Here is a 27,302-nt window from a genome sequence, read left to right as displayed (position 1 = left end):
AAACTGGTTGCTCGCTGGGTGCTGTATGAAGAAATATGGCCCGCCATTTGTAAAAAAATTCCGAGATTCAAAATGGTTCCGAATTTCGCAATGGTTTCCAATTTCGGAATAGTTCCGAGATTCTAAATGGTTTCGAATCTCTCGGAATGGTTCCGAAAATCTCGGAATGGTTCCGAAACTGGTTCAAAATAATTACGAAACCCGTTCGAAATTATTACAAAGCTGGTTCCGCAAGTGTCGAAATGGTTCCGAAAAAAGTTGTCGTGACGACAAATTTGGAGACTGGGAACAAGATTAGTTAAGTTTCCCTTCTCTATGGCTAGTATAAAAGCAAAATCTTCGATTGTTTGTTATTCTTTTGCTGCTTTCCATTTTTTATAAGCGAATTCAAGTTCAAGATATTTTGCTTAGAGTTAAGTGATTCATACCCAAGTTTTAAATTCTACTTTCATTTTGTTACACGGATTTCAGACTTATTCCTGCGGCTTTTGTCAGTCAAATTTCTTCAAAGGGATTCTCAATATCTTGCGTTTATCACTAAGGTAGTCCATGATCCGGGATAATAGTGAGACAGAAGAATATATATATCATATAAATACAAAAGGTAGTATCTGAGAATTAAAAGACTTCTCGCGGGGGTATTAGGAAGGCAATGAGAGTACAAGAACAATCTCTGACAACCTGGGAATAAAAAATGCTACGAAACTCTCTCTAATAAAACCCATATAATGAAAAAGAATGGGTCAGCAAAAAAGGGGTCTTATCAAACTTGTTCATTATCAATAGAATCCCATTAACTTTGGTTCCCTCTGCCAGATGATGGAGGGTGGAGTGGAGGTCCCTGTCTTACCACACACAAATAGCAAAGACCAAACAACATTTTCGGGTTTCACTTTATTACGTCTCATACATAAACACATTTGCTCTAAAAGATTGAAAACTACATAATGAATAAACCCACGGAGAATTGGATACGTATTTCAAAAAAAAAAAATACTCGGAGGCCAGGAAAAACCTATACAAAAAAAGCCGCATATCAGCGGGATAAAAATCAGGAAACCTGGGTAGGAACCAAGCCCAAAACTCCGATCGACCCTTCCTACGAAGGTCAACGATAACTTGTAAATAGCGAGCTAAGAAATGAAATTTATATTTCACTGCGAAGGCTATACATAACACGTGCATAAATATGCATGCATTCATGACATCCCTAAAGAATGAAAGTTCACTCAGGTGCAAATAGCATCTGATATTTTTATTTCCTAGCAACTAATACAGCTTTTTAACAGCTTCTGGATAATGCAATTAGGGAGTTTTGATTGGCTTAGCCACTATGGTATAAAAGCCAATATACCATGGCTAGACGGGAAGTCGCTTGTACATCATCATTCTGTTGTATTGTACAAATCAATGTTTCGATAATTTATAGTCGTTTTTAATAAAACAATTATTCCACTCGCGCATGTTGGATCTATCATCTCATATCCGACGGCCGCTCGTGCAATAATTGTTCAATATACGGTAAAAAATTCAATACTTTTTGCTTTTCCACACTGCAACTGGCAACATTGATTAATCTTCATAGTATTTCCTGAAAACTAGTTCAGGATTTTCGTACTTTTTAAAAATAAATATCCACGATTAAAAATCTAAATACAGTGGAATCCCGATTTCTCGAACCTCCAGGGGAAACGCAAATTGATTCGAGAAATCGGGAGTTCGAGAAATCGAGGGTGAAATTATAGAGCTTTAGTGACAGAAGCAAATCCAGTGGAAACAAGGTTTGGTTTGAGATATCGAGAGGTTCGGGAACCCGAGGGTTCGAGAAATCGGGATTCCACTGTAGGTAACTGCATTGATATGATTTGTTCATAGTTTGACAAGTCTTGATAACAAAAATACTGTATATCAAAACTACTGTTCTCTTATTTTCTTTGAAATTTCACTGCTTTCAGATTTCACTGCTAGCGATATTGATGCGAACTTTGACTTGAAGAAAATTCATCTCTTTTACTCATTTCCTGTGAAATCGTATGAATTTCACAGTGTTGTTTTCCTATTTTTTTTTTTTTTTGCTGCCTTGTCCTCTTCTTTTTTTCCTGTGTTGGGATTCACTATGGCCGACACCAGCACCCACACTAGAAGCAGGAGTATTTTTAGCACCAACAGGATCTCATGGACGCGCACCAACAGGATCTTCTGGATCCGCACCAACAGGATCTCGTGGACCCACACCAACAGGATCTGGAGGACGCGCACTAACAGGATCTTGCGGACCCGCACCAACAGGATCTGGAGGACACGCACTAACAGGATCTTGCGGACCCGCACTAACAGGATCTCGTGGACCGGCGCCAACAGGATCTCGAGGGCGCGCACTAACAGGATGTTGTGGACCCACACCAACAGGATCTCGTGGACCCGCACCAACGGGATCTCGTGCACCCGCGCCAACAGGATCTCGAGGACGCGCACTAACAGGATCTTGTCGACCCGTACTAACAGGATCTCGAGGACCCGCACTAACAGGATCTTGAGGACGCGTACTAACAGGATCTCGTGGATCACTAGAAGCAGGAGTATTTTTAGCACCAACAGGATCTCATGGACGCGCACCAACAGGATCTTCTGGATCCGCACCAACAGGATCTCGTGGACCCACACCAACAGGATCTGGAGGACGCGCACTAACAGGATCTTGCGGACCCGCACCAACAGGATCTGGAGGACACGCACTAACAGGATCTTGCGGACCCGCACCAACAGGATCTGGAGGACGCGCACTAACAGGATCTCGTGGACCCTTACCGACAGGATCTGGAGGACCAGCACCAACAGGATCTTGCGGACCCGCACCAACAGGATCTCGAGGGCGCGCACTAACAGGATGTTGTGGACCCACACCAACAGGATCTCGTGGACCCGCACCAACTGGATCTCGTGCACCCGCGCCAACAGGATCTCGAGGACGCGCACTAACAGGATCTTGTCGACCCGTACTAACAGGATCTCGAGGACCCGCACTAACAGGATCTTGAGGACGCGTACTAACAGGATCTCGTGGATCCGCACCAACAGGATCTTGTGGACCCGCACTAACAGGATCTCGAGGACGCGTACTAACAGGATCTCGTGGATCCGCACCAACAGGATCTTGTGGATCCGCACAAACAGGATCTCGTGGACGCGCACTAACAGGATCTCGTGGACCCGCACCAACAGGATCTCGAGGACGCGCACCAACAGGATCTTGTGGACCCGCACCAACAGGATCTCGAGGACGCGCACCAACAGGATCTGGAGGACCTGCACTAACAGGATCTCGTGGGCCCGCACCGACAGGATCTCGTGGACCTGCACCAACAGCACCCGTGCCAGCAGTATTTTTTGCCCCTGCAACCACACTAGCAACCGCAGCACCCCCACCAGCATGCACACCAACACCAGAACCAGTAGGTCCTTCCTCCAAGGTTTCATTGTTGTCAATGTATTGATAATCACCAAACATGGAAACCTATCGAGATAATAAAATAGGTTTAATACTAGAACTTTCTTATCAGTCTTAATTTAATCAACTTAATAACTCACCAATCTGGTTAACAGAAAGGACTTGTCATTTATAGAACTTTGGTCATCCACTAAGGTACATGCTTAAAAGCTCATGGACACGACGGTCCGCCACCACAAAAATAAAAACAAAACACCATACATCAGTATATCCACAAGTTACGTCAACGTTCAAAACATTTTTAACCACACAATTACCAATGATACTAGGAAAAAAAAACTCATATAAAAACAAAACATGTCAACGATCGTTCCGCCCTAGAGTGAATTAATAAATTTCGCCATTGCACATTACTTGTTCAGAATTTGAATCAAACCTTTCAGGTAATACACAACATGCAGATGACAAATGGATATGTTTCCAAACATCTCAGTCAACTGTCTTCAAAGGGTCATTTTTTTCCTTCTTTTCTCCTTGGCAATGCAAAGCATGCGTATTTTCATTTTCTTGACAAATGTGACAAGAAATGACTAAAGAATACACAAAAACAAATCAAATTTGCAGTTGAGAAATCCGAAAGTGTTGATAATGTCAAATACTTCACTCTTGGGACTGACGATCACTTGACCCTTTTTGATTGCAAAGTGAAAAAATGATATTTTGTTTACAGTTACACGATGCTATTTGACAATCACCTACCCATCACATTTGCCCCTGGGAATTGGAAAGAAAACCATATTTACCCACAAATGATCCAAGCCTAGCCGAGCTCAAGCCCCACCTGTCCATACCGACCTAGCCGAGCTCAAGCCCCACCTGCCCATCACATTTGCCCCCAGGATTTGGACCCCTAGGGAAGAAAACCATATTTACCCACAAATGATCCAAGCCTAGCCGAGCTCAAGCCCCACCTGTCCATACAGACCTAGCCGAGCTCAAGCCCCACCTGCCCATCACATTTGTCCCCGGGATTTGGAGCCCTAGGGAAGACAACCATATTTACCCACAAATGATCCAAGCCTAGCCGAGCTCAAGCCCCACCTGTCCATACAGACCTAGCCGAGCTCAAGCCCCACCTGCCCATCACATTTGCCCCTGGGATTTGGAGCCCTTGGGAAGACAACCATATTTACCCACAAATGATCCAAGCCTAGCCGAGCTCAAGCCCCACCTGTCCATACAGACCTAGCCGAGCTCAAGCCCCACCTGCCCATCACATTTGTCCCCGGGATTTGGACCCCTAGGGAAGACAACCATATTTACCCACAAATGATCCAAGCCTAGCCGAGCTCAAGCCCCACCTGTCCATACAGACCTAGCCGAGCTCAAGCCCCACCTGCCCATCACATTTGTCCCCGGGATTTGGACCCCTAGGGAAGAAAACCATATTTACCCACAAATGATCCAAGCCTAGCCGAGCTCAAGCCCCATCTGTCCATACAGACCTAGCCGAGCTCAAGCCCCACCTGCCCATCACATTTGTCCCCGGGATTTGGACCCCTAGGGAAGAAAACCATATTTACCCACAAATGATCCAAGCCTAGCCGAGCTCAAGCCCCATCTGTCCATACAGACCTAGCCGAGCTCAAGCCCCACCTGCCCATGACATTTGTCCCCGGGATTTGGACCCCTAGGGAAGAAAACTACCGTATATTTACCCACAAATGATCCAAGCCTAGCCTAGCTTAAGCCCCACCTACCCATCAAATTTGCCCCTGGGATTCGGACCCCTAGGGAAGAAAACTATATTTACCCACAAATGATCCAAGCCTAGCCTAGCTCAAGCCCCACCTGTCCATACAGACCTAGCCGAGCTCAAGCCCCACCTGCCCATCACATTTGCCCCTGGGATTTGGACCCCTTGGGAAGACAACCATATTTACCCACAAATGATCCAAGCCTAGCCTAGCTCAAGCCCCACCTACCCATCAAATTTGCCCCTGGGATTTGGAGCCGTAGGTAAGAAAACTACCGTATATTTACCCACAAATGATCCAAGCCTAGCCAAGCCTAGCTAAGCTCAAGCCCCACCTACCCATCACATTTCCCCTGGTATTTAATTAGTAAAAATGTTTTTATGTTATTGACAGAAATTGGCTGACTTAAAAAAAAATTGACTGAATTTAATGCCCAATGCCAATTAGCCAAGGAGAATTCCGTGGCTGCCAGCGACTCCAGATTTAACCAAATGGGAGTCTATTATTTCTCTATTTTCCCAGTTTCCCTTACACAGGCTAATCACATTAACAAAACTTGACTTGTAAAATTAAATATTGATCAATCACATCAACCCTGAGAGTGACACTACTTGGGAGAAATACATGTAAGATATAGACCCTTACATATATATTTTACCTATGACACATTTGACAAGATGATTTGATGATTTATGTAAGAAAAAAAGCATCTCAAGAATAGGTGTCATTTCTTGTCTTAATTCAGTATGCAATCTAAAGTGCACCAATCCACTTGTAGACATCAATGTTTTCTGATGTTCATCGTGAACTTCAGTTCCACAAACAGATAAATTTTAAGGCGAATGATGAATGAGAAAAGTAACATCCACTTACAGTAGCATTGAAGGCACTGTATGCTTCTTGTGAGGTCTGTGAAAACAAAAATTTCCTTAAATTTCCTTCATATGCAAATATAGTATTCATGAGCACTTCCAGTTGTGCTAAAAAGAGAAATGGACCAACATGCAAATATACAACATATATGCATCACAATGAATTGTATTACTCACCAACTCTGATATAAATACCATCTCATTTCCTGCAATTGCAGTGTCTTTGCTAATAAGGCAAGTACTCAGAGGTCGATGCAGAGAGAAGTAAAGGGGGACCTCTGCAAGGCTACCAAGCCAGTCATAGACCTCCTACAATCAATGCAATAGCCATTAGAAATACAATATTATAGTACTACATAAATAGAGATACAGTGGGTAATTGAAAATCTGCACCATGGTGACAATGAGACTAGTGACAAAAGCAGATGAAAGCCGGCAAACAAAAAAAACAGTAGTAGCATCTCATATGGTTATCATGGTTTTGATTCTTACAAGGATCACAACAAATAACACCTTACCTGAAATGTTGCCCCTCTGTTAAACAAACTCTGGAATGTTGTGTCATACCGCTTGGCCTTTATAGAATAGCCATCTCCCCTGTAGGAATGCCTCCTTTGTTTTCTTTTATTTCGGATCTACAATTAAATAGAAATACACTGACATGACTGATCTAAAACACACCTATAAGATATTATGCAAAAAATATTTTCTAGAAGTGAAATGTAACTGCTTGTCTGATACTTTTCTGTATGTTTTTATGAAAACAAAGTTCACATCATTTATCAGCCTGAATTCTTCAGAACAACCAGCTTCACCCATTCACACATGGTCAGGATTCAGATATGAATTGAAGAAAGTAAACAGGTGAAATGTTTACGAAATATACTTCTTACAAAATTCTCGTCCAAAGGCTGTGTGTTATCTGCAGGTCTTGTCAATGCCTGTAAAATATAAACACTTGGAAATCAATTTCTTTGTATAGTTCAAATATCTATGAAGCAACACATTACTCTGATCATGATCAGCTTTTTTATTACAGGGGACATACATTGCTTAGGTCACATTCATCATCACATTTCCTTTTTGTTCCACACAGGGCATTGTCTGTCTTTCCGCAGCTTAATGACTCTGCTTTCTGCAATCAATGTAAAAATAAATTGTGGTTAAATTGTTTGTTTCACCTCCAGTGGAAACTCAAACATGGGACGCCTGCTTTAAGGGGACAGAAAGTCCTGTCTTGACAAAGCACTTGCACATTATTGCTACCTCTGTATTTACCTCTATAAACAGAAGCTAACAGCTCAGCTTGTTTTTTAAACATTTTGCTATCTATTACCATATTATCATATAATTTTCAGTACCTTCTTATCAGCAAGTAATGATTCATTATATTCTCTGTCTTGCTCCTCCCTCATCAGTCTGATGTTTTCAGATTTCTCCCTGCAAGTACATATTTATGTTGATTTTAGTGGAACAATTACGAAGATTAACATATCATTTGGTTGTGACAGACACAGAATATAACTTATGTCATGAAAACCACGTCTACCGTGGTTGTTTTGGTACACAAATGATTACATACATTGCAAGCCCCCTTACTCTTAAATACGGTGTGGCAGGTTATCAGAGTAAAGTTGTCCAGAACAACAAACACAATAGCAAGTTAAGCGGACTTACCAGTTGGCACGCCTTTCAGAAAAATCTGCCAAGGAACTCTTGAATTGATCCACAACAGCAGCATCATTTAAATTATCTACAAAGAAAAAAATTGTTATTAAAGAAGTATAACAAAGGTTATGTAGCAGATACATGTAGAACTCGAAAGAAACACCTCCAATTCATGCTTTTGTAAAAAAAATGAATGTACTCATGATTAATATTGCTATTGTTTTGGACACAAAATTTCTCTTAAACTTAATGGCTGTCTACAATTTGGTGCATTCCAAGATACATACCTCTGCTTGTTAAATTTAACAGGACTTTGAACACACTACCCACTTTTGTGAGTAACAGAGCCAGTGATGCGTCGATTCTCTCCCCTGGCAGCAGTCTCTCCACTGCAAATCAGTTAATAAGAATACTTTTAAAAAGGAAACCATAAAAAAACAATTATTGTTATCACTTTTGCTATATATATGACAATGGAAACATAGGACAAATTAAATGAGGTACAGCTGCTCTAGTTTTGGACTGAGTATCAACTAGATTCCATGACATTCATTATACAATTAGCCTACTGCTGCAGATTACCACTTGTTGTGTTTGAGTGGCTTCTTTAATTATGCCGTTTCCTTTTGGGTGACTTAATAAAGTTGTTAACTTACAAATTTGATAATCATGACTCTGTCTTTTTAATGGCCACACAGATGTTTGAGAGTTTGCAAGTTCGCAAAGGTCTGCATTTTCAGCAAATAACCTAAAAATAAGAAAAGGATTATTTCAAATTACATGTATGAATCACATATAGTCCAAGGACTCCTACATGTATATATTTGGCCAACAAAACAACCTAGACTAATGCTAAGTTGCCTATGTCACTAGTTTTACAGCTGCACTCTATGATGACACAGCCTTCATGCAAATACACTAGCGCACACAAGAAAATGTGGGACAGGTACATGTAATTTGGATACCTGATCTAACCAACTTAATGTTTTATCTCTGGTGCTTTTCGTAAAATTACCTGGCCACCAACTTGTATTGAAAACCCTAACAAGTCAAAAAAGGAATTAATTGTTACCTGACAGATCCCTGTGAATGGTCATTCCACAATAAAGCTAACACGGGTATCCCACGACTGATAGTGGCTACTTGATCCACCTACATGTAGTTAGAGGAAAAAGAAACAAGTTGTATGTTAGTGTATGGGATGACTTGGTTGAAATCAATTTAACTTCACAATGAACATATTACTCACGACATGTCCACTGTAAGGATGGAGTTGTAAAGGGCATGGTGCAGCAAGGGTCCGCAAGAGTGCATGAAAGTCATCTGTAACTTGTCTGTCGCCTTGAGTAATAATAATAATCAAATGTTTATATAATTATTATTGTCATGTGTTTCCATGTATGTTATTTTGCAGACAATAGTCTTTTTGTCAAGTAAATTTAACATTTGACTAGCTTATTTTTTTCTTTCACTTAGTAATCTTATTTCATTTATTTATATGTAGTTAAACTGGAATCATGTAGATAGGGATAAGGGTGAGTAGATTAGAATAAGGGTGACTGGTGGGTAGAGATTGAGACCTCTGAGGTGGTAAGTGTGGCACGGTTGTTGTGAATGTGGCAGCTGGGCTTGCTTGTAGAAGTTATATAACCCTGTGGTCTGTTAATTTTTTCACCGTTTTTTTTTAAATACACCCTGTATATATGTATATATATGTAAATATTATTATTATTATTAACTACAGTATGACAGACCTCCAAATAAAACCATATTTGAATTTGATGCAGGAACAGTTGTGCCTATAAAAAAAGGAATGTTAGCAAACAATCAACAAACACTTCCAAAACTTTACAAATGAGCTAGAAAAAGTCATAGATCTTTAACCCTTTCCCTCTCAGAATAAATTATGACAACATGATGTGACTATTCAAATAAAACCTCTTCAGCAGTACTTTTTCTTAAATTTTGATGTTTGGCACTCTTGGGAGTTAAGGGGTTAGTTAACTCAATGTTCAATAATCTTCAATTATTACTATAACACATACCACAAACTACCCAAGAATCCATATCAAACTCTGAAGCATCGACTACTGTAGCAATTTCTCAATTTTTCTTTCCTATAGGTAAAACAATTCAACAAGTTTCAATTGGCGACTTCCTAAAAGGAAACCATCTCTACCATATATAAGACTGAATCAAGATAAAATTCAAATCTGATTAACACTAACCAATTTAAATTCAGAGGCATGCAAGAATTAAGCCTTGTAATAGTTTCAATAGTACTACAGCTACATGTAGCTTTTTTTTTAAGATGGAACTTGGGAGATCTTAGACCAAAGCAACATGAACTTGATGTGTACTTAACTTAAAATATTGCATTTGTATTTCTGATAGTCTATGAAAACCAGTCATTATTAATTCAAATGGTAGTCTAAGATCTAACCTGTACTGTTATTCTCAACTTTTTTCACTTGAACTACATGTATATCATCCTCATCGCTCCCACTGTCCAATGCATGCATATCACCATCATTTGCACCAGCACTGCCACCAGCACCAAAACTATCATTAGCATCCACACTGTCTCCAGACAAGTCATTACCAGTATCTGCATTGTTACTAGGCCCGTCATCATGACCTACAACATCAGCATCATTGATTCTAACTACATCATCATCACTTTCAGTATCCAGTGCACCAGAACCATCCCCATTATCACCATCATCTATGACCACATCAGCCTCATCACTGTTAACTCCAGCCACATTATTATTGACCATTGAACCAGCACCATTATTTCCACTCTCATTCACACTTCCATTGGCAACACCGACTGCATCAGTACCACTATCTTCACCAGTAACATGTATGGCACCTTCGGTCTGATCACTGTTATCTCCAGCCACATCATTATTATCCGTTACACCAGCACTGTTATCTCTAATCTCGTCCACACTTGCATCATCAACACCATCATCACCACCAGTACCACCAGTAACAGCATCTGTACCACCACCACCACTACCCATATTTGCAGCTCCATTGCTAGACATGTCTTCATTGGCACTCAATTGATCTGAAATGCAAAAAAGAAAAAGAAATTTTAAGAAAAGCATGGCGGCAAACATTATCAACATTATCATTATGAGCAAAAACTTTTTTAGAGCATGCTCTTGGCATTTACTCATAAAAGCAATCTTTTTTTTTTCTACATGTATAGATCTGACTGAAAACAATTTAGATTGCTGCATCCCCAATATTATTTTTCACAAAATCCCTCAAGCCATTTCATATCTGTAACTTAACGGTAATGATCTCGATAAAAGGTTATGGTAAAACCATTAACAAACTTGATAACATGTTTATGTAAATACCCTCTATGCCTGCAACACTGGCAGCCAGTTCTTCATCTGAGCTTGTGCCTGTCAATAAACCATCTGATAAAAAATGATACAAAATGTAAATTGACCAGTCACATTTCTGTAAAGTGCTTTTTAACAAAAAAAATATGATAAAGCAAACTATATGTGTTATAAAAAATTGTTATAAAAGTCTGATATTTAATATCAGAAGCCCTTTTATTAAAGTCTTTTTAGAATTTTTATCCTATGATGTAATTTTTATTTTAACTTGGTCGTGGTATTAACAATTTTCAAACCAGTTTTTGGGGCTATTATGATAATAATATATTTGAAACAAAAGGGAAAATCTGACGTGAAAAAAAAAATTGCAAACCATTCAGCTGTTGTCTCCAAAGCCTACCAGGGTTTGTGGGTGTTGATGTCATGTTAGTACTTCTTTGTTGCCCTGTGAAGCAAAACAAAAACAAATTATAAGTTAAATTGTCTTAGGAATATTAATATTATTGCAGTCATAATATTTAGTTTGCCATACATCATCTAGAAGTTCCAAAGAACTAACATGCAATTCAGTCTCTGCCAATGCTTACACGTTTTTTCAGTGGTTGCTTTCACGTCTCTATTAAATGTGTACTATTGATATGAAATTATTGTCATTATTTATTTATTTATTTATTTAAATAGTGTTGTTAATAATACACTTGCTTACCACGAGAAGATGACTGCTGTGTAATGGTAGTAGTGGTAATAGTAGTGGTAGAAGTGGTAGTAGAGGTATTCCTCTGTTAAAAGTACAAAACAATAATTTTTCGTTAATTCTAAGACATCAGTAGAATGAACTTCACAATATACATTGGTACATTTCATAAAAAGCTGTTGACGATATATACGGGAATTCAATACCTGACTTGCTGTTAATCTCAAATACAGACAACCCTGTCCACGGATGGCATTGAGGTCTCTCGCAGAGCACCTATTTGGCTGAGTGGCAAAGGGTGCCAAGCTGTTCGTACCAGAACCACGGACTATTTCGAAGTCTGTATTCCTGTTATTAAAATGAAATAGTGTTTACTTATGAAGTTATTAAATGCACACCTTGTATGCTTGACAGAACAGGAACAAATTTCTCAAACTTAAATTATATTTTCTGGCCATGATTCAACCACATACACACATACAAACATTGTTTTTTGTGGGAAACACATACCCTATCACATCCCTTTCACAATAAAAACAAAGGTGAGAAGAATAAATTATTCCCTTCCATCAAGACAAATGCTTGGCTCATTGGAAGTAACTTTGTTTATTTTTCTATTGACCAAATCATTTTCTTTTCATCAAGCCATAATGTTCAGCAAATTAAGACTCACCTATTTAAATCTGGAAATAATTCAGTTAGTTTCCTGAATGTGGTAGAAGCTGGTGCTCCTCTTGATATCTCAAACGTTTTCATCCTCCCACTTCTTTCTAGTTCTGATCTATTTGATCCACGTGGAATGGAGGTTTGTTCCGGGTTCAGAAGGATGACTCCAAAACTATAGCTGTTAGTTGTGGTTGAACCGCTGCCACGGCCGCAACGCGACCGCGACTACTACCTCGTCCCCTCCCTTGTCCACGTCCTCTACTACCTGATACTAGGTTGTCAGCCAAATTAAACAATGGCCCTGTAGACTGGTTTTCAAATGCAGACCTTACATGGGATGCAATTGCATTTGCAGTTTGAGCAGCCTTGAAAGTAGAATAAAGAAATCCCAACATTAACCGTAAGGCCTAAATCAAAGGGATGTATTTCCATTGAGAATACTAATGGTTGGATTAAATGTAATAATATGTAAACTGTGTAATATTATCAAATATATGTAACCTGCAAAGAACGTGACACAGCCACTAAAAGTGAATCCAGGAACACTAACAAAGAAATGGTTACCACAGACTAAAATGAAATTAACGCGCTAAAGCCCGGTCCTCACTTGCGACGCAAGCATAAGCATAAGCATAAGCACAAGAAGCTTATGCGCTTATACGCTAGTGAGGACGGCCGTAACATAAGCATAAGCATATACGCATGCGTAGAGTATATTTTTGTGTCCATTCCCTCTCGCCCCAGCAGTCTTATGCTTATGCTTATGCCAACCATATCCTCACTGGAAATAATAGCGACATAAGCATAAGCATAAGCATAAGCATAAGAAGAACGCAAGTTTTGATATTCTTATGCTTATGCTTATGCTTATGTTACGGCTGTCCTCACTAGGGCATAAGCTTCTTGTGCTTATGCTTATGCTTGCGTCGCAAGTGAGGACTGGGCTTAATTGAGTGCACTCCTAGTTATAGCTATTGTAATGAAGGAACAAGGTCACATTGGCAGTAATATCAATCTTGACTTACACTGCATATGAACAGATGACGAAAAGAAGAAACTCACCTGGAGTACTGCACTTGAATTCTGCTGTAAACTACCATTCTGAAAATTAACAGTGACCATTGATATATAAGTTATCAACATATAAGTTGATATATATATATATATATAAAAAAAAAAGCTGGCAGTCGCAATCCGTGGGCCGAGCACGATAACTGCATCATTGCCTTATCAACTGTGAAAAGGAACAAGTTTTTTTCTGAAATGGCTTCTTGTTTGGACTATTACTGGACCATTGGTCAAACACCGTGACGCCAGGGAAGCACAATCCACGTGACCCATGCTAAACCCCTCTTGCTCGTTGATTCATTTCATTGGGATACTAAATTTTAATGCCGTAAGCAATGCCAACCAACTAAACTAAAATTTGTAAATGAACTACTATGCAAGCTTCCAAGTCTGGTGCAAGCTGTTAAAAAATTTGAGCTTACCGATCCAGCAGTGCTAACATCACCGGCGCTAGCATCCCCACTGTTTCCGTTGCTCGGTACACCAGTATTATTGGAAGACTGCGATAGAAAGTTAAAAGAGTTACAACAGTTAGTACATCCACGTTGATACGCCTTAAGCTACAATCCATTTTGGCAGCAATGTGTCAGAAAGACTGCACAAACAATAGACAAGAAATCATTCGAGCTAAGCTTAACAATCCAGCTGTGCTAACACTGTTTCCGTTGTTCGGTGCACCGGTATCATTGGAAGCCTGAGATAAAGGTTACCATTCAGTTAAGATCTAATAAGCTTGCATTAATAGGGAAGCCAAGATTCGAAAACTATTTCAATCCTTACCATTCTTATAAATCCACAGAAGGTTGTCGAAGCGCAGTCACTCTGAGGTCTTGCGGTCTTTTCGATCGTACGGAACGGTGTCAGAATGATGACGTATGTGACGTAATGAAAAATATCGCTAGCTGGTTGGTTATAAGTACAATAGTTGATTGTGACCGACCCCGGCGCGGCAGTGGCAACTGACAGCTATTTGGGATATAATCCAGAACTATCAAGCCTGCGAAGTACAGGAAGACAATCCGCTCTGATCTGCTCGTGCTCTAGAAGGAAAAGTACGCTATGACTCAGGAATTCGGCTTTCCATTAGACCTTTTCGTCCATGCTGTGGACCCAAATTACGTGTGCCCTATTTGGTAAGTTTTCAGATTTCAGGCGACACTATGCAGCCTGATAATATGAACAAATACAGTGTTTCTATAATAATAACAATGGCTACGAGTTAACGTTAGAATTGTAACAAACGGATCAAATAATTGTGAATTAATTTTGAATAGGAGGAAACATTTCAAATAATTGTGAATTAAGTTTAAATTGAAAGAAAGAAGCAGAGAATTGTGAATTAAGCAGACAGAACTAGCAGCATTTAGGGAGTATGAAATTGATCTCGATTAAGGATGAACACGTGGAAAACAGTGGCGAAAGATGTCAATCTTCAGGAGGTGAAAAATCAGTGTCTGTAGTATATTACCCGCTAACAACGCCCCCTCCAACCCCCCCTACCCCCCTCAAAAGAAAAAAAAAAAGTTAAATTATCTTATCTTATAATTATTTCATAATCATAATTCTTTCCTTCAACAGTTTGGCAGTATTGCGTGACCCAGTCATCTGCCGTGACGGGCATTGAATGTGTGGCAAATGCCTGGAAACGGCAGTGTCTGGAGGACGAAGAACCTGCCCTGTGGACAGGAGTTTTCTCGGCATAACCAAGCCTGCCCGCAATTTGGCATTGCAGGCCGTTATCCATAAGTTGGACACCAGATGCCCAAACAGAAGCGGCTGTACTTAGACTGGCCCCCTTGAACATCTCCATAAACACAAAGGCGAATGCCCAATGGAGATGGTGAACTGCAGCAACAAAGATTGTGCAGCCATGGTATATCAATACGAAATGGCTGCACATCAATTGAAGTGTCCTCACAAGAGCACAACATGTGCTCATTGTGATGCCAAAATAAAGGTGATTGACATGGCAAACCATCAGGATAATTGTCCAAAGATGACGATTGTGTGCCCCAACAACTGCGATGAATCAATACTGAGGTATAACTTATTCCAAAAAAATAAAGCAAAAAAATGCATAGAATGTATAATAATTTACACCATTGCATATGTGCAAAAAAGCGCAAAATAATCTGTATTTAAAATTATTAGTATTGTTATTCATTATATCGCAGGCTCCGCTGATTGGCTACCCGAGCGGGCAAGATGGGCCCATCTTGCCCGCTTGGGATTTCCCTTTTGATCCTTCAAAAAAAGATTTCGCATCTCAAAACACGGCGAAGGAGAGTCAAAACAAAGAAAACATTGACAAGTTTCGTGATTTTATTTTAGAACAAAAACCAACAAATACAAAAGTTAAAACTCAAAGTGATATGAAAGCCTGGAAGCAACTCAGCGCGCAATCAATTGGGTTTCTTTGCCAGCGCTCAAAAATGAACAAGCGAAAATCTTTGACCATATAATAAATCCTTTATTGACCAAGCTTGTTCGGTCAAGATGGCTGGATATTGGCCAAGTTCTTTTTTTGCGTTTTTATAGACCTCGACTTCGTCTCAGTCCATAAAAACGCTTGGACAATAACGCATATGTATTTACAAAGTGGGAATGTTTTTGTTAAAGGTGCATGTGTGGCATTTAACTTAAAACCTTTAAGGTGGCTCCCAACATTGTTCAGCAATTTCCAAGACTTAGATTATTATAACCACTCTTTATCAGTTCAAATTAAAGTGGCTCTGAACTTCACCTACAGAAGTTTTTTAAACTTTGCCAAAAGTTGCATCTTATCGTGCTGATCAAAATTCGACAATAAAAAATGGGGTTCACCTAGTCATTTTTGAGTTATTAACACTTAAGGGGAAAATTAAGGGTGTTTTCCGCACGTTATACTGTTGCTATGTTAACATATTGTGTCAAAAAAATGTTAACAACGTGTTCACCATTCATTGGGCACTCATTTGATACCATGATTGTAGCATCAACTGATAAAGAGTGGTTTTAATGACCCATCAAAATCTAAGTCTTGGAAAGTGTTGGAAACTGTTGGGAGCCAACTTAAATATCTTCCCATTCTGAAAAGGAAAGCTTGGATAAAATAAATAAACACTTTTAATCATCATGCTTGCAGGGACCAAGTCATTGCCCACTTCATCATGTGCCAGGCAGAGCCTTTCGTGTGTCCATTTGGCTGTGGGGTAATGCCGACACAGGGGCCCAAACTACAAAGCCATTTTATTGACTTCAGGAAAATCCATTTGGATTCCACAATGTCAATAATGATACAGGCAAAGAAACAAAAGGTATTTTACTCTGCTTTATTTATAAAGTAATATTAACATGACAAAAAAATGCTTTTACCTGATACTAAATATTACGTTATCTGATTCACATCCTTAGGAAATACCTATGCTTCAAACAGTTGACAAAGTATGCTTTGTTTGGAAATTAGAAGACGACAATGTGAAAAAAATCATCAGCCCAGCTGTTTCTGGCAGATTATTCACTTTTCAGTGTGGATTGAAGAGGTCAAATAATTTCATTGACCTCTTCATTTTCATCTCAAGCCAGGTGGATTTTTCGACATTATTGACTTCAGGCATGTAAGTAAAGTAATGGCAAAAAACATATCCATTAAAACTATAAATAAATGGGATAATCTAAAATGCCAAAAATCAATGTATTCTGTTACTGTGGAACCTCAAATAAGGAGACACCCATTTGGAGGAATAAGTGTTAGTTTTGCTGGTTTTATCAATAATAAATCACTTGTTTCAAGTAGGGCTACATGTAAATCTCTTCACGACAGGACTTAAAATGCAACAGCAATCTTGGACTGTAAAATCTTTTCGTTCGGTTAGAACAGAACACAATTATTACAGTCTGTCATGCTCAATATTGTATTTTGAAAATGATCACGGTAACATATGCTTAAAAAAATGGACACTTAAATGGATGTGTTTAAACGGAAACACACGGGTATATCCTCCCTATAAAATTGGACAGTGTTTATGTATATGATATCATATGAAGCAATTATGTTAAATGGTATATGTTTGAACTGTAGGGTCACACTAAAATCAGAATCTGGAACGGAGATCAAGAGAAAGTGGAAGCAAGAAATGGTTAAATCAGGAGAGGCAGTTTTGGTAGAAAAGTTTGTTAGTATGGGCGAACTCCCTTTTTTTAATTGATTCACCCTGATGACAAAAACAGATAAAATATTTAGAGGAAATACACTGTGGTGAAAAGTTCTTAATTTTGATCCCCCACTTAAGGTGGCTGACCTCACAGTTTCAACTAGCAATAGTAAAAACTCAACATTGGGTAAGTTTCAGAAAATTCACCAAAGAAAAAGGCAAGAGAATCTGCAGCTAATTTTTTTTTTTTGGGCTTTGCTGATGTCATAAAATATCGGGGGATAAAAACCGTCATTTTATTGTGAGTGCACACAAACATACAAAGGCACGCAGCTGTAAAACTATAGGGAGCCACCTTAAGGTTGTGATCCTCATGGCATATAATATTATTATATTTTTTGATCCAGTATGCTAACACATGGTCCATTGGAATTAGATCGGTATTATGAGCGATGTTGCATTTTGTGTCCCAAACTGGCTTCAAGTTGTTATTGTTCAGTTCTTAATACCACCCTGCCACCCCCGCCCCCCCCCCCCCTCACCAAAAATAAATAATAAGTATGCAGGGAATTGAGTTTTGCTTAATGATTGCTAACCGGCCGTCATTCACACTCAGAGGGAGTAATCATTTCAAGCAAGTCATTTCTACATGTATAATAAAAGGGCGAAAGCACAAGTAGTGAGTATATGTATTGATAATTTATTTAAGGGTTCATTATTTTGAAATAAAAAGCCATAAGAAAATGTAAACAATATGTATCTGGCCGACAGTTTTCAAACGCAAGTCGATCAAAATACAGTTAACTCGCAAAATCGAAGAAACAACCATACCAAATAATTAAACAAACTTTAATTTCATTCGAAGACTGGAGTTAACATATCAGAAGAAACTCATTACTATCCTTGGATCGCAATGGAAGGTGACTTTTTCTTAGTTAGATTTCACTAAAAATAGTATGCATAACTATAGTTAGAAAATTCATTTCAATGTATATTAATATTAATAGTAAATGTGCACCAAAAAGTCACATTGTTTTGTTTTGTTACTAATAAATGAAATTTTAAACGCAGTGCCCAGTTCCTAGAAAGAAGATTAGAAATAATCCTGGGTTAACTGTCAACAGAACATATGAATTGTAATGGTTATTAACCCAGGATTAACGCTAATCGGCTGTCTGGGAACTTGGCTTGATATATAATATACAATATGTACAAAAGAAACCAGCAAGACTATAAGAAAATTATCGAAATACAGAAAAAAACTCAGTTCTACTGGACTGAGCAACTTGCCATTGAAATCAACCTATCTTTTGACTGTTTATTAAGTGGTTGTTATTAGTCCATTACTGCAGCTGTCATCTCTGACAAATGTAAATACCAGTATTTCACTAACAAAACATTTCAGAAATAAATCAAAAATTCAGATAAAGGAATTGCTTAACTTGTTATTAAAACAAGAAAAATAATAACTATCACTGGTTCTCTCCAGTGATGCGCTGTAGAAATTCTCGTACTTGCAAATAAATATTTATCCCATAGTTATTGTCGTTGTGCATAGCATTAAAGTTTTCTTCCAGTGAAGTTTGAATTTCAGATGACAAGTCCAATATAACTGCAGGTAACAACACCCCACCCTCATCACTATCTGGACCGGGCAAAGGGGCTTCTGGGTCATCTCCATATGTGTCCAAGTTAGGTGGAATGTCTGGATCAAAAACATCTCGGATGCCAGCATTAGGTGAATGAAAGTTTCGAAGGCATCCAGATGCCCAAAGCTGTCTTGGAGTTCTATTATGTTCAGTAGACACCGAGTGCATGTTGAACCTTTGAACGAATCTGTCCAAAAGTCTCTGGACTCGTGGCAAGAAGACATAATGTAGGGCATACATGTCAATTTCATTTCCAGGGTCCAATATGCGATGACTTTCCATAAACATAAACAGTGAAGTGAATATGGTTACCACACTTTCGACGACATCTCTCCATAAACGTTCAATACGCGTGTTTCGGACACTTGGTCCAGTCAAGAAGCTGCCACGATTCTCTCCTCTGAACCAAACCATATAATCGCCAACTGCTACATTTTCCCCTCCATTATCTGCCCTCACTCGTGATGGATGTCCCCATTGGGTGGTTGCCCTTTGAAAACAGGAGAACACTGTGGCAGCTCTGTTATTGTTGTTAACGTTTAGGTAAATAACGCAACGCGAAAACCCATCTACACAACCATGTATGCACATCCTCCAGTGACGCAGTTTCATGTTTGTGTCAATGTGCCATAAGAAGTTTGGGTGGGGTACACTGTACGGTCTGCGTATTATTCTTTGACCCCATCTATTGGCTCTGTTAATGGGGTCTACTCTGACAATCGATTCTCTTACTCTCCACCTCTGTAAATATATTCCACGCTGGCGAAGGCCTGCGATAACATTTGTTTCCCCGGTACGGGGAAATGCTTCGAGTTCTTCAGTAACAACAGTGTCCAGGTCTGCATTCGAAATGGTTGTAAAATTTTCGAACGCGGTAGAAAATCCAAGTTCTCGTCTCCTGTTATAGATTGTTTGCCGAGAAACACCAAGGTCAGAAGCAATTTGAGACCAACTGTTGAATTCGCTACGCAAACAGGACAATTGTTCTGCCGATAAAAGATATCTAGGCCTACCAGGACCGGAAGCCTGTTCGGTTTGGGGTCGATATGCATATCCATGCATGACTGGCAGTTGCAGCAGGAGGGTGTAAATAGTTTTAACGTTGTCACGCAATCGTTGTATTTCCAGCATTTCAGCAGCTGTGTGGCTTCCAGTGTGTTCCATGTGAACAATGATGTTTGTTAAATGCCCCACCGCACACAACAATCTGTTGGCATAAAACTCTCCCCTTTGCTGGTCCTGGTTGATATTTTCCATTTTACTGTCCACTTCTCTGAGAAGAGAAAGGACAGTGTGGATAAATTGTGCCAGGTCGTCATCCGCAGAAATCCTGCGGAAATTAAATGAATGAAATAAAAGTAAATACGGTTGTACTGACAATTAAAACTCCCGCACAGCTGTTATTTGGCTCGTCAAAAAGCGTTGCGTGACGAGAAAAATTTAGGCTGTCACGTACATTATAACCTTCTTCTTCAACAGCAAATCACAAATTGCCTAAAAAATAAAACGTTCATTTGAGAGATATTATATTACTAGAGATAAATCCTGATGGCTATTAGTACAGCTATGAGGAAAAAAAGATACTACTCCGCAAGCAAAACCATAGGTACGGAAAACGGTTTAAAATCACCCGCTTACCTTCTTCTGTTTGCCTTTATTTATAAATAACCAACATTATACTAGGTGGGGAGACTAGCTAGACATAGGCTTAGAATATATTCGAGGCAGCGGCTATCGACTATCGTACAGTTAAAAAGTCACATACCAAATACACAGAAATATCTCACCTTGTATACACGAAACTAGCGAGCATGAAAAGAAGAACCAACTGATAATACTTCATGTTACTACAGCAACGCTGTAGTAAGGAGTTTTCAGTATTTATGGTCAGCGGTTGTTACCATTTTGCTCGTGCTAGTGGCCGCCATGTTCTTGTTTATCACATGTGTGATTTAGGTTTACAATCCATGTAATCCTTCGCTCATCTGTATCGTGTAAGGCAGACTAAGTTGTTATCTGAAGAACTATTATCTGAAGAACTATTATCTGAAGAACTATTATCTGAAGAACTATTATCTGAAGAACTGAAGAGTTAAAGATTATTTGGAGATAAAGGAAAGATCTGACGATTCAAGTTTTTCTCTTTTTTCTTGTGAATAACAATGAAACTCCTTCGGATGCCAAGTACGACTTTCGAGGGCAGCCACAATAACAACTTAATAGTCCTTAGTGAAGCCTTTAACCACTGTAAAGTCATCGCTGTCACAACAAGAAGTTCATAACGAAAGCCGGACGACCTGTGGATTATTTGAATGGATACCAAGTGGTGTAAGCCTTTGTAGAAAGTTAGTTCTGATCGCCTTTGGTTTGGACTTAGTACTTGTCATGTCTCGAGAGTTGAGTGATATTCCTGAGGATTCAATGTCGGATGTTTGTGGTGAGGTGGTAAGTTCCGCTTCAAATAATTGTTTGGATGATGTTTGCGAGAAGTCTTCGCCTTTAATTGTTGATCTATCGGAGAATGCCGAAAACAACGGATTTTTCCATGTGGAAAATGAACAGCATTCGTCGGAAGTTCGTATTAGGAAGCTAACTGAAAAGGGTCAATCCTATCAAAACGACATAAAGTTGAACTCTTTCAAGAATAAAAGGTCAAGTTTTACGGGAACACTGAGAAAAACACTGTTGCTTCGGGGACATTGTAATGAATTATCAAAGTGGAAGCAAGAGCTTAGTAAGGCACAGGTTCTGTGGAATGAATTTGTGGATGCATATAATGACATTTTGGAAACAGTTCAAGACGATGAGTTAGCAAAGGTCAGGAACATCTGGGAGCAAGTTTGTGGTGAGTGGTCTGATTTTGAAAGAGATGTGAGGGATGAGATAAAGTATTTGGAACAAACAGTTTTGGAGTCTAATTCTGTCATTTCTAAGGGTTCAAAGAGGAGTAAAACAACCAAAAGTGTCAAGTCAAAATCAAGTTCAGACAGTGTACTTTCAACTAAAGTAGATAAATATAAGCTTCTACAGGAAGAAGCTGCTTTGAAGGTGAAGCTAGCCTATGTGGAACAAGAAAAGGCCTTAGAAATAGAAAGGTTAAAACAGAAGCAGAAACTGGAAGAATTCAAACTTAAGAGGGAACTTGAACTTAGTAGAGCCAAGTTAAGTGTATGCAAAGAGATTGATAATGAGCAAACACCCTCCCTTGAAGAAGATCTAGTCAATCTTCCTAGTGAGAGTAAAGGCGAAGGATTGAAAAGATTCTTGCAATCTCTAACAGTAACTACCCGTGCAAATGAGACTAATACATCAGTTCAGTCCCAAGTACATGTATCCCAAACACCTGTTTTGACAACAACATCCACACCAAAGACTACAGCATGTGGTCTGCAGGCCTCTGCTCCATCATTCTCCCCGGGAGCCGTAACACAGTCAGTATTTGCTGTTCGTCATTTTGAACCTGAACTTGGTCTTCCCATTCAAACAGAAGCAGCTTGTACACAAGCTTTCTCATCGGCAAAAACTGATCCTGTTGTAACTAACTCCATAAGTGGTCCATCACCAATTATGTCAACAGTTATGAATTCCCCTTCAAGTTACCAGTTTGTTCATCCTCAAGGTCAAGTTAACTCCTTCTGTGAAGGGTGGGAAAAGGTTGCTTCATCATTAGAAAGGTGTATGGACAAGTTAACAGAAGCTAACTTAGAACAAAGTACTGTGAGCAAAGAACTGTTTGTTTCTGGACAACTTCCAAAACTGACCATTCCAGTATTTGAAGGAGACCCCCTGCAATATCCTGTGTGGAAGAGTGCCTTTAATGCTCTAGTTGACTCTAGACCACTAGCAGCAGATATCAAGCTGAATATGCTGAATCAGTATGTAACTGGAAAGCCAAAGCAAGTTGTGGAACATTATCTTCTGATTGGGACAGAAGATGCTTATCAGAAAGCTAGGTCTGTATTGCAGGAAAGGTATGGAAACTGTAATGTTGTGAGTACAGCATTTATTAACAAGTTGGAGAAGTGGCCTAAGATAGGACCCAAGGATGCCAGTGCCTTAAGGGAGTTCTCAGACATGTTAGACAAGGTATTAGCAGCAAAGAACACCATTCCAGGTCTTTCTGTACTGGACTATGCAAAGGAGAATGTAAAGTTACTATCAAAGTTACCCTACTACCTTGAAACCAAGTGGAGAGATGCAATTAAACAATGGAGACATACCCATGGTGAAGCCAGTTACCCTACCTTTGTTAAGTTTGCAGATTTCATCAGAGAAGCCGCAGAAAAGGCAAATATCCCAGAGTTAGAAGGCCTCGCCACATCAAGTAGTCCAAGATTTAACAGAAATCCGAAGCTGAAACCAGATAATGAGAAGGGTAGTTCTCTTTCTACATCAGCTAAGGGTGGTGGTAACAGTAAATCAGACCCCACTGATTCTAGTAAATCAAAGGACCCTGGTCCAAATGGTTTGACGAAGTGTCTGTTTTGTGGTGCAAAACACAAGTTAGATGACTGCGCTGATTTCTGTAGAAAGCCTTTCAGTGAAAGGAGAGACTTCTTCTTCCGCGAACGTTTGTGTATGGGTTGTGCAGCCAGTAAGAATCATCAGGTAGCGAACTGCAAGGAGAGGTTGAAATGCAAAATGAAAACATGCTCAGGAACACATCCCACATGCCTTCACAAGGAACTAACACAAGACAATGCTGCCATCTCAAATTGTATGAGTGTATGTCTAATTCCTGAACAAAGCGGTGGATTTGATCACACCATGATAGTACCAGCGTGGGTCAGACCAGTGGGAGAGCCAGAGAAGGAAATCCTGCAGTATGCGGTCCTCGACGATCATTCAAATGTCAGTTTTGTGTCTGAGACTCTTTGTGAACGGTTTAACCTGCAAGGCCCATCAACCGAGCTTCTGTTGACAACAATGCAGCAGCAAAATGCCCGTGTTAAAACTAAAAAGATATCTGGGCTAGAGATTCTTGACTACCATAGAGAATGTGTAGTGAAGATGCCAGTGGCCTTCACCCGGGAACTTGTTTCAGCTAACCGGTCGCAGATTCCAAAACCTGAAGTGGCTAGGGAATGGCAACATCTGAAGCCCATCGCCGATAAGTTGACACCGTACCACCCAGATGCAGAAATTTCTATCCTGATTGGAATCAATTGCCCAAGAGCTATCCGACCCAGGGAAATAGTTGCCGGTGAAGATGACGAGCCGTACGCTCAGAGGACTATACTTGGTTGGGGAGTTATTGGAAGAGTCTGCAACTCTAATGATGTTGAAAACACAGACAAGGGTGTGTGCAATAGAGTTGCAGCTTCAGAAATTCATAGCCAGTTTGCATTCGCCACGAAGGCTAAAGAGATTATTGGCCCAGAGAAAGTTCTCCATGTGTTAGAGACTGACTTTGTTGAGACAAGTTCCAAGTACAAACCTTATTCTATGGAAGATGAGAGATTTCTAAGGATTCTTGAGGACGGAGTAAAGAAACAATCGGATGGACGTTACGTGATGCCACTTCCGTTGAAATCAGACAGTGTGTGTCTCCCAAATAACCGCCAACTCGCAGTAAAGAGATGGAACCAATTGAAGCCCAGATTCAAGAAGAATCCGAAATTCTTTACTGATTATCAGGCCTTCATGAAGGACATAATCTTACAATGTGCAGAGGAAGTTCCGGTAGATCGTCTTAAAGTTCAAGACGGTAAAGTCAATTACGTACCGCATACAGGTGTATACCATCCAAAGAAACCAGGACAGATAAGGGTGGTGTTTGACTGTTCGGCCCAGTTTAATGGAGTCAGCCTCAGTGACTACTTGCTGCAAGGTCTTGACTTTATGAACGATCTATTGGGTATCTTGTGTCGTTTTCGCAAGGAAAGCGTTGCATTTATGACGGACATCAAGAGCATGTTCCATCAGTTCGTGGTTGCCGAAGAACACAGAGATCTGTTACGTTTTCTTTGGTGGTTGGATGGGGACCCATCAAAGGAAGTAGTCGACTATCATATGAAAGTTCACCTGTTTGGTGCCAGCAGTTCCCCAGGTTGCGCGAACTTTGGGCTTAGGCGAGCAGCTGACGATGGCGAAGAAGAGTTTGGTACAGATGCTGCGGCGTTCATACGCAAGGACTTCTACGTAGATGATGGACTAAAATCTGTATCAACGGTACCCGAAGCCATTCAGTTAATCAAGGCCAGTCAAGCAATTTGTAGCAAGGCTTGTCTCAGATTACATAAAATAGTCTCGAACAAGAAAGAAGTTCTTGAAGCCTTTCCGGTTGATGACCATTCAAAGGAAATAAAGGAACTGAACTTAGCTGTAGATCCATTACCTATTGAAACAGCTCTAGGCGTGATGTGGTGCGCTGAAAGTGACAGTTTCCGGTTCCGGATTGAACTTCATGATCGCCCTTTAACTCGAAGAGGTGTATTGTCCACTATTGGCTCCATTTATGATCCTAATGGGTACCTGGCCCCTGTTACACTCAGAGGTAAACAGATTCTTCAGCAGATGTGCAAAGACAAGTTGGATTGGGATAGCCCTGTTCCAGAGTATCTACACCCACAGTGGGAAAAGTGGCGGCGAGAAATCGTACAGTTGGAGAAACTAGAGATACAGCGATGTTTCAAGCCAGACAACTTTGGCCCAGTGAAAGCAGTGGAGGTCCACTATTTTTCAGATGCTTCAGTGGAAGGTTATGGTCACTGCAGTTATCTAAGATTGATTAACGAACTCGATCAAGCTCATTGTTCCTTCATCGTCGGAAAAGCCAGGGTAACCCCCCTTAAACACAAGACTATTCCAAGGCTGGAGTTAGCCGCTGCTACCATCTCTGCAAGAATGAGTGAGTTCGTGAGAAATGAGTTGGATTACCCGGAGATGAAAGAGTTCTTCTGGACGGATAGCCGAGTAGTTCTCGGATACATTAACAATGAAGCCAAGAGGTTTCACGTTTATGTTGCTAACAGAGTGCAGCAAATCCGAGACCTAACCGATCCCAACGCATGGTTTTACATAAACACAAACAACAACCCCGCAGACGAAGCATCAAGAGGACTCACCGCGAAGCAGCTGGTTGAAGGATCTCTGTGGTTAACTGGTCCAGAATTCTTGTGGAGAAGCGGACCCTGTGAACCAGAAAACGTGGAGCTACCTCGCCTTCAAGACTCTGACCCGGAGGTGAAGAAAGTGTCTGTTTTGACCACGAAGGTCAGAAGTGTTGCTCCATTTCCAGATCAATTTGAAATAAGCAGACTAGATGGTGTATCTAGCTGGTACCGTGCTATAAAGGTCATAGCTCTATGTTTACGTCTGAAGTCCAAGCTTCAAAGAAGGGAAATTAAGAAACCCGAGAGTCCAGTAACAAGGTCAAGTACAGAAGTTGAGAAGTCAATACTGAGAGTTACACTTCCAGAGCTTCAGGAGGCAGAGAAGAACATCATCAGATGTTTGCAGTACGAACATTTCCGTGAGGAACTTCAAATTCTCTGCGACTTAAATGTAACCAACGGAGAGACAAACAGAAACCAAGCCAGAAAGAGGAACCAAGCGTTACGAAAGACCAGTTCGCTGTACAAACTGGATCCGTTTGTGGACCATGATGGCATAATTCGTGTTGGTGGTCGTATCAGAAGAGCAGATACACCAGTTGATCTGAAGCATCCAGTCATTATTCCGCGAAAAGGACACTTGACTGAACTGTTGATTCAACATCACCATCTCAAAGTGAACCATATGGGTCGTGGTATGACGCATAACGAGTTGCGGCAAAGTGGCTATTGGTTGATCAATGGTTCATCAAAAGTAGCGAGGTTTATATCGAGTTGTGTGACATGTAGACGACTACGTAGGCCCACTGAGCAGCAGATGGCCTGCCTTCCTGACGACAGACTTGAACCAGCTCCTCCCTTTTCGTTTTGTGCCGTTGATTACTTTGGACCGTTCATTGTCAGAGAGAAGAAGTGAAGTTAAACGCTATG

At 40.1% G+C, this 27,302-nt stretch overlaps 6 protein-coding genes across 6 annotated transcripts; 2 read left to right on the top strand and 4 right to left on the bottom strand.

The window, feature by feature from the left end:
* Positions 1-638: 638 nt before the first annotated feature.
* Positions 639-3,703, bottom strand: LOC140930714 (uncharacterized). The gene is made up of 2 exons (XM_073380423.1): positions 3,589-3,703; positions 639-3,514 (listed from the first exon to the last, which is right to left on the bottom strand). The coding sequence occupies exon 2, from the start codon at positions 3,506-3,508 to the stop codon at positions 2,603-2,605; it is 906 nt and encodes a 301-aa protein (XP_073236524.1). The 5' UTR covers positions 3,509-3,514; positions 3,589-3,703; the 3' UTR covers positions 639-2,602.
* A 1,460-nt stretch (positions 3,704-5,163) lies between these two features.
* Positions 5,164-9,858, bottom strand: LOC140930712 (uncharacterized). The gene is made up of 13 exons (XM_073380421.1): positions 9,791-9,858; positions 9,500-9,544; positions 8,995-9,086; positions 8,818-8,897; positions 8,402-8,493; positions 8,033-8,134; positions 7,755-7,830; positions 7,439-7,517; positions 7,126-7,212; positions 6,971-7,018; positions 6,596-6,712; positions 6,255-6,386; positions 5,164-6,114 (listed from the first exon to the last, which is right to left on the bottom strand). Exons 1-13 carry the CDS (start codon positions 9,810-9,812, stop codon positions 6,016-6,018), a joined length of 1,071 nt encoding a protein of 356 aa, XP_073236522.1. The 5' UTR covers positions 9,813-9,858; the 3' UTR covers positions 5,164-6,015.
* Positions 9,859-10,183: 325 nt separating this feature from the next.
* LOC140931961 (uncharacterized) lies at positions 10,184-14,673 on the bottom strand. Its single transcript, XM_073381641.1, has 9 exons — positions 14,316-14,673; positions 13,958-14,035; positions 13,530-13,568; positions 12,475-12,832; positions 12,008-12,149; positions 11,814-11,886; positions 11,481-11,552; positions 11,120-11,182; positions 10,184-10,821 (listed from the first exon to the last, which is right to left on the bottom strand). Exons 4-9 carry the CDS (start codon positions 12,555-12,557, stop codon positions 10,184-10,186), a joined length of 1,071 nt encoding a protein of 356 aa, XP_073237742.1. The 5' UTR covers positions 12,558-12,832; positions 13,530-13,568; positions 13,958-14,035; positions 14,316-14,673.
* A 507-nt stretch (positions 14,674-15,180) lies between these two features.
* Positions 15,181-17,722, top strand: LOC140931960 (uncharacterized). Its single transcript, XM_073381640.1, has 4 exons — positions 15,181-15,575; positions 16,660-16,831; positions 16,929-17,131; positions 17,596-17,722. Exons 1-4 carry the CDS (start codon positions 15,367-15,369, stop codon positions 17,720-17,722), a joined length of 711 nt encoding a protein of 236 aa, XP_073237741.1. The 5' UTR covers positions 15,181-15,366.
* A 1,150-nt stretch (positions 17,723-18,872) lies between these two features.
* On the bottom strand, positions 18,873-20,704 carry LOC140930706 (uncharacterized). Its single transcript, XM_073380416.1, has one exon. The coding sequence runs from the start codon at positions 20,572-20,574 to the stop codon at positions 19,141-19,143; it is 1,434 nt and encodes a 477-aa protein (XP_073236517.1). The 5' UTR covers positions 20,575-20,704; the 3' UTR covers positions 18,873-19,140.
* Positions 20,705-21,702: 998 nt separating this feature from the next.
* Positions 21,703-27,288, top strand: LOC140931959 (uncharacterized). The gene has a single exon (XM_073381638.1). It carries the CDS (start codon positions 21,703-21,705, stop codon positions 27,286-27,288), a length of 5,586 nt encoding a protein of 1,861 aa, XP_073237739.1.
* The last annotated feature ends 14 nt before the right edge of the window (positions 27,289-27,302 follow it).

Source organism: Porites lutea, chromosome 3 (assembly GCF_958299795.1).
Source record: "Porites lutea chromosome 3, jaPorLute2.1, whole genome shotgun sequence".
NCBI lineage: Eukaryota > Metazoa > Cnidaria > Anthozoa > Scleractinia > Poritidae > Porites > Porites lutea.
The sequence above is the reverse complement of the archived record's forward strand: the minus strand, read 5'-3'. Positions and strand labels throughout refer to the sequence as shown.

Excerpts from the sequence above, each read along its gene's own strand:
- LOC140930714 (XM_073380423.1), bottom strand. The coding sequence starts at position 3,508 with ATGTTTGGTGATTATCAATACATTGACAACAATGAAACCTTGGAGGAA.
- LOC140930712 (XM_073380421.1), bottom strand. The coding sequence starts at position 9,812 with ATGGATTCTTGGGTAGTTTGTG. Across the intron at positions 8,898-8,994 it reads ATCCTTACAGTGGACATGTC|GTGGATCAAGTAGCCACTAT; the intron begins GTGAGTAATATG and ends AACTACATGTAG. Across the intron at positions 8,135-8,401 it reads GAGTCATGATTATCAAATTT|TGGAGAGACTGCTGCCAGGG; the intron begins GTAAGTTAACAA and ends ACTGATTTGCAG.
- LOC140931961 (XM_073381641.1), bottom strand. The coding sequence starts at position 12,557 with ATGAAAACGTTTGAGATATCAAGAGGAGCACCAGCTTCTACCACATTC. Across the intron at positions 12,150-12,474 it reads TTATTTCCAGATTTAAATAG|GAATACAGACTTCGAAATAG; the intron begins GTGAGTCTTAAT and ends TTTTAATAACAG. Across the intron at positions 11,553-11,813 it reads ACAGCAGTCATCTTCTCGTG|GGCAACAAAGAAGTACTAAC; the intron begins GTAAGCAAGTGT and ends TTTGCTTCACAG.
- LOC140931960 (XM_073381640.1), top strand. The coding sequence starts at position 15,367 with ATGGAGATGGTGAACTGCAGCAACAAAGATTGTGCAGCCATGGTATAT. Across the intron at positions 15,576-16,659 it reads TGCGATGAATCAATACTGAG|GGACCAAGTCATTGCCCACT; the intron begins GTATAACTTATT and ends TCATGCTTGCAG. Across the intron at positions 17,132-17,595 it reads ACATTATTGACTTCAGGCAT|GGTCACACTAAAATCAGAAT; the intron begins GTAAGTAAAGTA and ends TTTGAACTGTAG.
- LOC140930706 (XM_073380416.1), bottom strand. The coding sequence starts at position 20,574 with ATGGAAAATATCAACCAGGACCAGCAAAGGGGAGAGTTTTATGCCAAC.
- LOC140931959 (XM_073381638.1), top strand. The coding sequence starts at position 21,703 with ATGTCTCGAGAGTTGAGTGATATTCCTGAGGATTCAATGTCGGATGTT.